At 36.1% G+C, this 12,773-nt stretch overlaps 1 protein-coding gene across 1 annotated transcript; it reads right to left on the bottom strand.

The window, feature by feature from the left end:
* Positions 1–4,724: 4,724 nt before the first annotated feature.
* LOC137735451 (rac-like GTP-binding protein RAC2) lies at positions 4,725–9,176 on the bottom strand. Its single transcript, XM_068474874.2, has 7 exons — positions 8,665–9,176; positions 8,438–8,525; positions 7,474–7,583; positions 7,255–7,318; positions 6,829–6,893; positions 6,647–6,712; positions 4,725–6,210 (listed from the first exon to the last, which is right to left on the bottom strand). Exons 1-7 carry the CDS (start codon positions 8,809–8,811, stop codon positions 6,112–6,114), a joined length of 639 nt encoding a protein of 212 aa, XP_068330975.2. The 5' UTR covers positions 8,812–9,176; the 3' UTR covers positions 4,725–6,111.
* Positions 9,177–12,773: the final 3,597 nt, after the last annotated feature.

The following is a 12,773-nucleotide window of genomic DNA, read 5'->3' as shown; positions in this document are numbered from 1 at the left end:
CACTCAAGTAATTTGTTTGTTTAGCTTCAGACTATAATTATATAATGGCTTTTTAGCCAAAATAGTTTCTGAGATTTTCATAACACATAACTTTGGTTTTTGAAATTTAAAATCAATAGAAATCGTCCCTAAGATTGTCCACTATCCATTATTTTGATCATTTCATTAAAAAACTCTATTTAGTGGTCCCTGAGCTTTTTAATGGAAGGACCAAAATGATGGATGATGGACAATCTCAGGGACCAAAGTTATGTGTTATGCAAATCTCAGGGACCAAAATTATGTGTTATGCAAATCTCAAGGACCAAAGTTATGTTGTCACGCCCCGATGCTGACATACGTCCAGGATCGACACGTGACATCATCTAAATACTCATATAACTCACATACCCCGTCTCAGGAATATGAATCACAATTCGAGAATCAAATTGCAAAGAAATCTTTCGTTTACCTTATGGCTGCATTTAACCTCCTCGTTAGACTGCCTACATACCCTCAAATAGGGATCAAGCCATTCGTAGTTCATTTCCACAAACCAAACATTTATTCTACCAAGTTCAAGCAGAAAAGCATAGCATTCCTCAATCATTCAATATAACTTGACATGTAATTCCTAGACTCAGCTACATAACCAATCCCCATGAAAACATGATATCTCTCCCATCCAACATATAAATCATTATGTCTCATCATGACATCACAATTCACAATGCACATCATATTTAAGAGCCGACTAACACAAAACCATCCTCTAGCTGCATTAATTAATTAATTTGATCAAAGTAAAACAATCATTCTCATATCTTCTAAATTCATACCTTATGAAATCATAATCAAATCATCAAAATCCCGAAGGAGTCACTCAGATGTCCAACATATTTTCTAACTCAATTACAAGACTCTCGAAACCATTGACACAAATATATATATATATATATATATATATATATATATATATATATATATATATATATATATATAACTAAGGCTAGAGTTACATAATGAGGCCAAGCCTACTTCTCCAAACAATGGAATTTTAGGCCACTCCACCAAATTCAACAACCTTGGGTTCCGAACCACTCAACGAAACCAAACCAATATGATCGCCCAAAAATGTACCATGTACAACTAATCCTCATCACCTCTAGAATGAGTATGGTCCCCCATCGGGGATATACCAAGCAGGACCATAGGCATAACTCATTGTGTTGGCAGTGATCACCCATCGCGGATATACCTTGCACGATCACCCCTGAATACATATGGTTCCCCCATCGCGGATATACCAAACAAGACTATCCATGTATCAACTACTACGTGGTGCAATCTCACCATCACACATTAAACATAATTATACACATACATGCTATCGATTCCACATATCAACCAGCATCAAGTCAGATATGGAGCACAACACAAGGAATTCCCTTAATTACTATTTCTACTAAAAATCTAATAAAGTACCTAACTCATCTCATGACTTCCATCTCCATCCCATGCTATATAATAGTGCCAAGTTCAAATAGGTATCCAATTGGCAAGCATATCCAAATAATTATCAAACAATAATTAGCTCCCATAATTGTCATAACATTCATCATAATTATTATTCATATTAATAACAAGTTAATCAAACACACCTATATCACAACATCATCAATACACAAGCCAAAATTAGCATAGGTCTATGGCTAAATATATAAAATTCACATTTCAATAGAAATCATAACTATAATACCAATTCATATTCACAAACGATACTAATATAAGAAATTAAGATAATAACCATATCACCTATGTCATACAATTACCAAAACTGAGCTCAAGGCATCTAATTTAGCCTAAGAGTGACATCGATGGCCCCTCGGCCACGCGTCGCTGCGGGTGGCGGTCGGCCGCCCGGACTGGCCGGAAAAATCCAACTATTTCCAAGAATTACCAAAATTTACAGGAATGAAGATCTCAATGAGTAGAGTAAACTTTATACCTGTAACCAAGGCCAATTTGACCGGAAAACACCCCAAACTGATCACGAACCGTCGGAAACCCTAAGGTGGGTGTGCTTCGATTCGGCATCCAATTGAACTCTGACGCCTCCAACACTGCTTAGGCTTTGTTCCTAGGGTTGAGGGGAGTCTTTTGGTGGTGGTCATGATGGTGAAACTTGTCGGAGCCATCGGAAAAAGGGATAAAGCCGCCGGAACCCCCGTAGGTTTGTGGCTTCGAACTGGAAAAATAGGAAAGAAATTGGGAAATCTAACGCCAAAAAGATGTAGGGCTCATCAAGGGCTTTCCTGGACATCAAGATCACCCAAAACGGAGTTCGGATGAAGGAGATATGGCCGGGTCAAAATTGGAGTTTTGCGGGTCAAAAATGACCTAACTTGGGTCTCTCTCCTTTCCCCTCCTTGCGCCCCTCTGATTGGGCCGTTTCTCCCCCTTTAAAAATCTGATTGGTTCCATTTTTATTCAACTAACTTAACCTTTAACTCACATGTGGGAATTAAATAATTCCCACAATCTATAGTTCACAATTTCAAACGTCCGTAACTATACCATTATAATTCGGACTTGCAAACGGTTTTCGCTTATGCGTTCGTGGGTTCAAGATCTATTCGAAAATGTTACTTGTGACTTCAAAAGGTCAACGAGTAAATAATAATTTTCCAAACTTCACTTCTCGTTACTGGTTTAATTGAAATCTAATTTCAAATAAATTAATATAAAATCTCAATAATACAAATACATAGATTATAACAGTGAAATCTAGGAACGAGATTTCACATATTTGTTATACTCTCAACTTAACAGAATTTTTTAACGGAATGACCAAAATAATGGATGGTGGACAATTTCAAGGATCAATTCTATTGATTTTAAATCTCAGGGACCAAATGTATGTGTTATGCAAATCTCAGAGACCATTTTGACCAAAAAACCTTATATAATATACATTCATTATATTTGAAGAAAAAATATGTATTTAATATCTAACATATTCATACTACTTATACTCCATATCAAATATTATATGAGCAGAAATGCTTCTGTTCTGTCATTCAAACCGAAAAACCCCTCTCCCGCCTATCATGTATTAATATTTTTCTCATCACTTTGCCACTTTCCACTACTATATGGAAATTTTTGTAACATTGGAATACATCATCATTTGAAATTATCCCTATTATGATATTGGGAATAAACCATACTCTAATAAGGCTTTCTTAGTTGTTTTTTGAGTTGCCCCCACTAGAAGAAATTTCTAGCTCCATCCTAGTCTGTACACAAGGTTATTGTCGTGCTTGTTTACGTTCAGTGCCGGCCTTGAGGGGGTGCAATAGGTGCCACCGCACAGGGCCCCAAATCGAAAGGGCTCCTGATTTTTCAAATTTGCATGCATTTACGTAAATATTGTAGTATGTGTAGAATATTACAAACTAGAGTCTTAGCGCAAGTAGTATTATTGGTTCTTTACAAGGGCCTAGGAAATGGGTTCGAAACTCGTTTCCATCATCTTTTTAGTTTATTTTTATTAAATGCATAAGTTTTCACAAAATAATATAAAAATTCTACACAATAACATGAAAATTCGAACCCTGGCCATCTAAATAGTTAAGGAAAAATAATACGCCACATTTCTACTTGTTGATTTGTTAAATTTTTTTGTGCTATTAGAATTTATAGAAGCTCAATTGAAAACTCAAATTATTTTTTTGAACCAAAAAAAAAAAAAAAAAAAAAATCTTAAGTGTTTTTTAGGATCTCCAATTTACTTTTGCACAGAACCCTGAAATTTTAGGACCGGTCCTATTTACGTCGACGATATTATCTTGGTATGCAACAATTTGGAAGATACTGAAGCTACCAAAACGTTCAAGTTGAAGCGTCTCAAACGCCTAAAGAGCCGGCTCTGTCCTCGGCTCATGAAGCTAATTCAGGTACCCCTAGTTGTGTTTTGACTACTTCCTCGTATAACACTAACTATGTTTTGATTGATCATTCGGGGGTGACAAATCATATGACTTGTGATCCCGGATTAATCGAAGATCTTCGCACATCCACTCAATATGTGGTCTAATGCGAATGGTAACCCTTCCCGCGTAATAGGGGAGGGCTTTATTTCTCTTACAGATTCATTGATTGCAGATTCAGTTTTAGGTGTTCCCCAGTGGATTATAGCTTATTAGTTATTATCTGTTGGACAAAATTCTGATACCCTATACTGTGCTATAACTTTTTGGCCAAAACATTGTTTTTCCAGGCGATTCTCACATGGAACATAATTGGTATGGTACTAGGAAGGGTAAGCTCTACTACTTGGACATGACCACCAACAAAAGTTGATGAGTTGGGTCAAGCGTTCAAGATGAATACTGCGTCTGAGAAACAAAGATTAGAAGTTTGGTTTTGGCATCAAAGTTTATGCCATGCGTCTTTTGGATATCTTTGAAAGTTATTTCCTTTGTTATCTTATAGTTTTAGTGATTCGATTTTCAAATGTGATGTTCGTGAACTTGCAAAAAACCATCGGGTTTCATTCTCTTCAAGTATGATAAAAGTGACCCACCGTTTATGATCATTCATTCCGATCTACTTCTACTAGTGCTAGATGGTTTGCTTCTTTTATAGATAATTGCACACATATGACTTGGATGTGTCTTGTGAAATCTAAAAGTGAATTGTGCTCTATGTTCCAGCAGTTCCACAAAATGGTGGAAACCCTGTTTGATACTAAAATTAAGGTTTGTCATTCAAATAATGGAGGAGAATCTGTTAATTATGAGCTTCAAAAGTTTTTCACAGGATAATGGTATTGAACACCGACGCTCATGTCCTTATACTCCGTAACAAAATGGAGTAAAAAGAACCAACACTTACTGAAAGTTGTTTGTGCCTGTCATTTTGGAGCTCATATGCCTCGATCTTTTTTTGGGGAGACTGTCTGCTCCGCTGCATATCTTATCAACCTGGTTCCCTCCGGTGTTCTACAGTTTCAAACACCACTCCAAACTGTCACTCATCATTGCAAGTTACCTTCCACCTCCAAATCTGTACCATGAGTGTTTGGATGTGTGGTGTTTGTTCATGTTCCTAAGAGCAACCGAGTAAACTGGATCCATGTGCTTTGAAGTGTGTTTTTCTTGGATATGCTCAACATAAAAAAGGGAGGAATTAATCATTGGTGCTCCCCCACAGTGGAATTTGCCTCTTCTTTGCTCCCTGCCTCTGAGCATTAGTAAGCCAAAGGATAGATTGATCTGGCATTTCAACTTGAAGGGACCTTTCACTGTTAAGAGTGCTTATTATGTTGCTCTCAGTTGGATAGAAGAGGCTAATTATGTAGCTTCTTCTTCCATCAATCCAAACCCTTGTGAAGTTCTGTGGAAAAAATCTATGGGAAGCAAGGGTGAAGATGTGCGCATGGAGAATCTGTTGAGATATCATTCCTAGTAGGGAGAATTTGGTGAGAAGACATGTTGGGATGGATCGCTTTTAGGTACTCTGGTTTTCAAGGATAAACAGCCCTTCACCTCATAAAGGATTGTCCCTATGCTATTTGGGGATGGATTTCGACACCACTGGGGTACTTTGACAGAGGAGTGCAATTGAACTCGATGGCAGATGGGCACTTCCCTTGGCCTCAAAGCTAAGTTGGGCAAATTTTAAACTCTGCTGGTGGTTTGGTGGCCAGTTTGGGGCTCCAGGATGACTTCCTATGGAATGCTGAGATGGTGCGACCAGTATCTCCATCTCTCGAGCCGTTAGCTGGTGGCAGAACTACGTAAGTTTTCTTCTCACAGGGAATCTGCTAGTGTAAGAGGCTGGGAGATCTGTAAGTGAGAACTACTCCATGCAGGCCATCTAAAAATTAATACTGACGCATCTAATATACATAATTTGATCACATATTGCAAACACTTAAGTAAACAACACAACAAATATTGCACACTTTTTCTCTCAGAAAAGAGTAAACAATAACCTTACAATTAAGTAAACAACACAACAATATTGCACACTTTCTCTCTGAAAAGAGATGGAAGCACCCAGAAAGAGAATGAGGGATGGAAAGAATGAACAAAGTGTATAATAAGCTCTCAATGAGGAGAGAGGTTAAAGAACGCTGCAGATGCTCAATTTCCTCTTTTGCTTCTCGGACTTTGGAGGATAGAGAGCCAACTTGATAGCTGCATCAAAAACAGTCTTCACATTCTGCAATTTTTAACAATAATTTTTCAACTCATCAGCACAAGCCACAAGACCTAGTGACAGATTACTAGGGCCGATTTCAATTTAGTACCATAAGTTTTGCACCAAAGAGCACTGTTTATACACGGTTTCAATTTGGACACTTTAGTACCCTTACTTCGTGAGTCAACTTTGGACACTTTAGTACCCTTACTTCGTGAGTCAACAATGTGTCCAAATTATTACCATGTGTATAGACATGAACTTCGGTGCAAATTTCGGAGTAATATACTGAAATTAATCCTTAGGTTCCTGAAGAAGTTCCTCAAGAAGACCATGTATTGACTTGAACATAAAAGAACCACATTTTTCCTTCCATGTTTATCTTGTGTGAATTTCATGAGTGCGCACACACGCATATACATACACGTGTATGTATATATATTTTTGTGAGACCTACATGCTGTTTCTTTGAGCTGCACTCTATATACGACACAGCACCTATTTGCTTCTTCAAATCTTCACCCTAAAATATTAGAAAAAATGCAGAAGAATGATTAAATTAGATTAAATTAGATTAATGCAGTAGCAATGACACAAACAGCATTAAAAAGGACCAAAGTAGCTGAAGTGGAAATCTACCTGTTGTGTAGAGATGGTACCTGCCCCGGGGTAATCCATTAGGAATTGTTTGTCTTCCCTCAGATCTGCCCTAGCAAATAAACCATAAGTTGTTGAAAAACAGCAAAGACATAAACACAGAGAAATTCAAAAAACATGAGCTGCTCCGCTGCGTTCAAATTTTAACCTTTAGGGCTCTTCAACAAATAAACCTCTCAAAAGATTATTTCGTGGCAAAAAACACTTCACACTGCTTCGAGAAAAATACTCCTGGACTCAACTGGACTCGACATTTACAGCATTCTCCAATATTTAGAGCATAGAGAAATTTATAAACAAAAAAGAAACATAAACTAGATCAATCCAATTTGCAGAGTTAGCAATTGGTAGTGGAAAGATCAATCCAATTTGCAGAGGTAGCAATTGGTAGTGGAAAGAATGGATTACCTAGTTTTGTCCCTACAAGAATGATAGGCACTGATGGGGCATAATGTCTTAGCTCAGGGATCCACTTCTCCACCATAACAAGAGGAGAAAAGAAAAAGAAAAAGAAAAAAGAGAGAGAAAACAAGAATCTGATTAGAATATACATTTGGTACATGCAATTTAGATAAAGTGATTCTTAAGATGAATTTTATAGCTAAAGTAGAGAAAAAAGAAGCTCACTTTCTTTGATATGTTCTCATAGCTAGGCCTACTTATGAGGGAAAAGGCAAGAAGGAACACATCAGCTCCTCTGTAACTAAGAGGCCTCAATCTGTTGTAATCTTCTTGACCTGCAAAATTAATTCACACAGATAGAAAATCATATTATATATATACATATATATATAAAATATATAATTTGGAAAAGCTTAATTCTGATTTTCTTTGTTTGTTACAGGCATGTTTTCTCAAATATATGCATAACATTTCAGTTTTTCTGTTTTCATGGAACCTGACTTGCTGAATCTGAAAGACCCTTTTAGGATCTCATACAGTAATGCTCATTCACTCCACCTTTTTCTCTTTACAAAAAGCTTGGCATCACACATTTCGCTAATTTTAATTCTTTTAAACAACTCTACTTTTGCAAGCGGCTATCAACATTTACGAAGTAACAGCATTTACCCCAACGTTCGAGGTCCTAAGTTCGGTTCTCTCCTCCTAGCTTGTGTAAAAAAAAAAAAAAAAAAAAAAAAAAAAAAACTCTAATTTCAAAGAATTGGCATTCATATCCTACTTATTAGGATGAAAGCTTTACAATTTATTCTTTGTTTTATTGTGAAGAACACATGGTTCATGGATACAGACTGAAAAATGATGCTGATAGATATATAGGTTTTAGATAGTTTGTTCATTTTAGTCGCATGAAGCTGAAAGATGCAGTCTTAAGCGGATAGTTTGTTCATTTTAGTCGCATGAAGCTGAAAGATGCAGTCTTAAGCTGTTTTAACTAAACCAAAATGAATTATCAGATGCCTTTGTGATGCTAAAATCAAACAAAAGTACCAATAATTTTCATTAAAAAAAAAAAAAAATTGGCAGAAAACTGTAGTACAAGCTAGCAACCAAAGTTTAAAATTCCCATTCAGCATGCAAAATATACATGAGAGAGAGAGAGAGAGAGAGAGAGAGAGAGAGAGAGAACCAGCAGTATCCCAGAGACCCAAATTTACAGTCTGCCCATCAACCAAAACGTTGGCACTGAAGTTGTCAAAAACAGTTGGAACATAATCCTGTTAATTACAAAGAAAGATCATGTATGACTGATGAGAAAACAAGAAGATAATGGGAAACAAATATGAAAAATTCAATGAAAATGACAGAAAGGAAAAAAAAGATGCATAAAGGGGTTGAAGGTAAGAAAATATATACGGTAGGGAAAGTGTTGCTAGTGTAGGAGATGAGAAGGCATGTCTTTCCAACAGCACCATCTCCAACTGTCACACATTTGATGAACTTTGATGTTGATGCTGCTGCACCTGCTGCTGTTGTTCTAGCATTAGCGTTAGCATTAGCCATATGCCTGGCTAGCTACACGTGTGCTTAAATTAAAGTGACAAAATGATTAAAACCCTATCTCTATATCACTCTCAAATGTTTTTCTTGGAGAAAATCAAGAATACAATTGAGAGAAGCCTCAGTGTTTCTATCTCATTATGAAGGTTGTTAGAGAGAGAGAGAGAGAGAGAGAGAGACTTGCAACAAAAGTTTTCTTAGAGCTTTTTGAGAGGAAGGGAAAGATGGTTTGATTATTGAGATCACTTTAATTTGAGCTGTCATAGAGGCAAAGGGAGGCAAAGGAAAGGAAAGGCAAACCCACATTGGAAATAAGTCATAATCTTAATACTTGTCTCTCCCTCATGGAGGAGCTTACTTGTCTCCCCTCCTCTTGAGATTAACTTAGTTTTATCATACAACGATTAGAAATGGAGGTGTTCATTCTTTTTATCATCATCTAAAGATCATTTCTTTACATAATTATTATTTTTTTTTGTCAAATCTTTACATATTTATTTAATTTGGAGATCATTTAACCAGGATGCTGCTTAGGAATGACTAAAAGATCTCCAAATTGAATGACCTTTTGTATAGATGATCTTTAGATGATAATAAAGAGAATGAACAATTCTGATTATGATATTTGTACGATAAAGTTATGTTAGTCATAATGAGAGGACAAAGTGGATTCTCTCAAAGAGAACACAAGTATTATCCATCTTAATTAAATAGAGTGCATGTTAGTAATACAGCCTCCATTTCAATTTCCCGGCTGCCTTTGACATTTCATTTTCCTTTATGTTGTGTGCCTAATACAATTTACTGTCTACCGTTTACTGTTTTCCACTTTTAGACCATCTCCAATGGTTGGGCTAAAAGCCAAATTTTTTAGCCCGAAAAATTTAGCTTTTAGCACAGAAACAGTTTTTCTGCTCCAATCATTCTAGCCTAAAATTTTAGCCCGAGATTATTAAAGAATGAAATTAGGTTATTTTTTTTGTTAAATTAAAATTTTTTTTTAAAAAAAAATAAATATGCAGACTATCATAAATTAATTTTATGAACATTTTAATCTAAAAAAAATTTAAATTCCGATAAATATTGGGTAGTCCACTCCGATTTCTGGGCTAAATTTTGAGGGGAATTTGGCATTGGTTTAGCATTTAGCATTTAGCACAAAATTTCCCCTTGGGTTGGAGTGGATTTGGGGGGAAATTTTGGAGGTTAATTTGGCTTTTAGCCCACCATTGAAGTTGGTCTTAGGGGGTTAATGATGCAATTAAGATGGACCATCTCCGAGAGATGCTGTAAAACAATTAAAATTCTATTTTAGAGAGTCAAATTCAAAATAAGCATTCTTGTCCAAAAAAAGAGTTAAATTAAAAAAATTCAAAATCCATTACTCTTTAAATTTATATATTAGCTAAACATTAAAAAAAAGAAAATGCGGGAGACTAAATTTGTAAACTAAATTTTACAAACCAAATGATGTAATTATTAATGATTGAATTATTACTTAAATATTGATAACTTTCTTATTAATAGTGGTAAATGTCCTTAACCCCCTCATCTATTCTCATCGATCTACAAACAAAAGGTATGTTCCTACAGCATTGTTTAAAAATAATCTCCTCTGCTACTTTTAAGTACTTAATGAAAGGTTTGGTTTTTCTCCTAATCCATTCTCTCCTAATCTGACCTAGTCTTTTAATATCAACCCTTCACAAAAATCCAATGGTTATTAAACATTAATCCTTTTCATTAAACATTGACATTTTTACATTTCCTATACCAATTTTTAATAAATTGTTTTTATTATTTCTCTTTTTTCTGTTGTTCCATATTCTCCCTTCCCCCTCACCATAAATCACAGGCATATGGGGTGTGCAATTTATTATGACTAGTAAATCTCTTATCTTTCTTCCCTTCCCTCTTCATCCATGAGCATGACTGCATGAGTGTCAATGCTATGGGTACCATTGCAGACTCAGTCCTACAATAAAAAAGAACAACTTCTCAAACCATTTAAGGATTAAATGTGTATGGGTTTATACCAAAAATTGATCAATATTAGACCATAGTTCAAGGTTTAATTTTAAAATGTAACATGAGAAGTGCAAACCCCATGCATATGGATGAAGAAGAGAGAGAGAGAGAGAGAGCATGAAAAGCAACTGGAAAAATAAACAAATATGATTTTGTTTGTTTGTTTGTTGAATAAGATATTTTTATTAAACATTTGTAGACATGTAAATTTCGTTGCATGCAAATGATGCATCACAAAACTCCACGTGGCATATGACTCATCATAAATAAACAAGTCATCAATGACATGTGGCACAAATCAAGTAAAGGAAGAATAAAACTTCCCCAAAACTCTGCAAAAGGGGGAAGAAATCCTTTAAAATAGGCAAGGGGCCCAAATCGCTCCCAAAACCGGAAAGAAAGCTAAAACATCTTCACAAAACAAGCAAGAATTGAAGATTGCTCCCAAAATAGGCAAGAAAGCCTTATAATTTGGCTAAACAAGGGAAAGTGGCTGAAATTAAGTCACAAAACATGCCTAAATTCTCCCATGGACGAATCAAGACACAAATCAAAGCCAAATCCATCGAAAGGCAAGCTTTTGAGAAGTCTATAAATGCAAGGTCTTCAAACAAGCATAAGGTTGACAATCTCTACATTCAAGGTCGACAATTCTACATTCAAGGTTGACAATTTCTACATTGAAGGGCCGAAATTCTTAGAAAAGGACAACCTCTGCCAAATCTTTGAAGACTAATACGTTGCCAAAGCTCACTTCGAAGAACGCACAACCCAAGCCGAAGCTTTCTTTCGATCAAAGTCAAAGCATTCCCTTGAAGAATCAACAAGCACTTGTGCCAATTTCTTCAAGACTTTGTTGCAAGCTTAAAACTTGTAATGACGTTCGATTCAAGATCAAGTCGTCAAGACCTTTGAATCAATAAAATCCCACATCAACATCACCTTTGCCGCAACTTTAAGGTGAAGACCATCCAAGCATTGTTTTAAGCTCAAAACTTGAAGCAATCATTCAATCGTTCGTCTGTGATCAAGTCATCGCAACCCTTGGATCAACAACCTACGCATCTACATCAAATTTGAAGACTGAATCAGAGGAAAATTGTAAACATAGATTGTAACCTACAAATTCATCAATACAAATCTACTTTGTACACGTGTTCTCATTTCATTCATTACAGAATTTTTGTGTTTACAAATTTGGCATGCCTAATGGGACCTCTCTACCTTTCATCTCTGTCTTCAAATCCACAAGAAACACACATGGCATCAAGAAAGGATCAAGTTGTTCCCACAACCAACGCGAAGCATAAGAACATCCTTGCCGCAAGTGGTGGCACTTTGGGCGTCACAACCTGAAGTAAGGCAATAACTCTCTCTGCACTTGAGGCATGAGCTTGTAATCACCCTGGCCTCGCTAAGGGCAGCAAGGGAAGAAAGCCCGAGGAGGTACTCCAGGTCATTGACTTCCAATGCCGACTCAAGCAGCAACTCGTATCCCGTAGCCATGCAAGTCATGACTACTGGTGCGACTTCAATCGAAGAGCAGCTAGCACAAATGAGTGATAGGATTAAAAGCACACCACAAAGTAGCACACAAATGTCCTATTAATTTTCCTTATCAACAATAATATTTGTCAATTGTAGCATATGAAAATAAGGGTCTTTCCCGTAGAAGATTGTTTTATCTAACTACTTAAAATGTCACAAAAACTGGGCTGCTGTCCCTACTGACCAGCCACCGAAAAATAATTATTAGACCAACTTACACTTATCTAAAGTCTACGAAATTTTATATACAGATACTAGACACATAGAGCTACACTCACACAAATTTTTGGAGTTGATTTGCAATTTAAATTAAATCGAACAAAAACAGAACAGAAACAGATTTTTAAGTAGTTCACAAATTAAGAAAAACAAGTTAGGGGAATTGCTAT

The sequence above is a fragment of the Pyrus communis genome, chromosome 7 (genome assembly GCF_041283825.1).
Source record: "Pyrus communis isolate YQ-2024b chromosome 7, ASM4128382v1, whole genome shotgun sequence".
Classification (NCBI taxonomy): Eukaryota; Viridiplantae; Streptophyta; class Magnoliopsida; order Rosales; family Rosaceae; genus Pyrus; species Pyrus communis.
Note: the sequence above shows the minus strand (reverse complement) of the source record. Positions and strands in the feature narration are given on the sequence as shown.

Excerpts from the sequence above, each read along its gene's own strand:
- LOC137735451 (XM_068474874.2), bottom strand. The coding sequence starts at position 8,811 with ATGGCTAATGCTAACGCTAATGCTAGAACAACAGCAGCAGGTGCAGCA. Across the intron at positions 6,713-6,828 it reads GTACCATCTCTACACAACAG|GGTGAAGATTTGAAGAAGCA; the intron begins GTAGATTTCCAC and ends CTAATATTTTAG. Across the intron at positions 6,211-6,646 it reads GCAGCTCAAAGAAACAGCAT|AATGTGAAGACTGTTTTTGA; the intron begins GTAGGTCTCACA and ends TAAAAATTGCAG.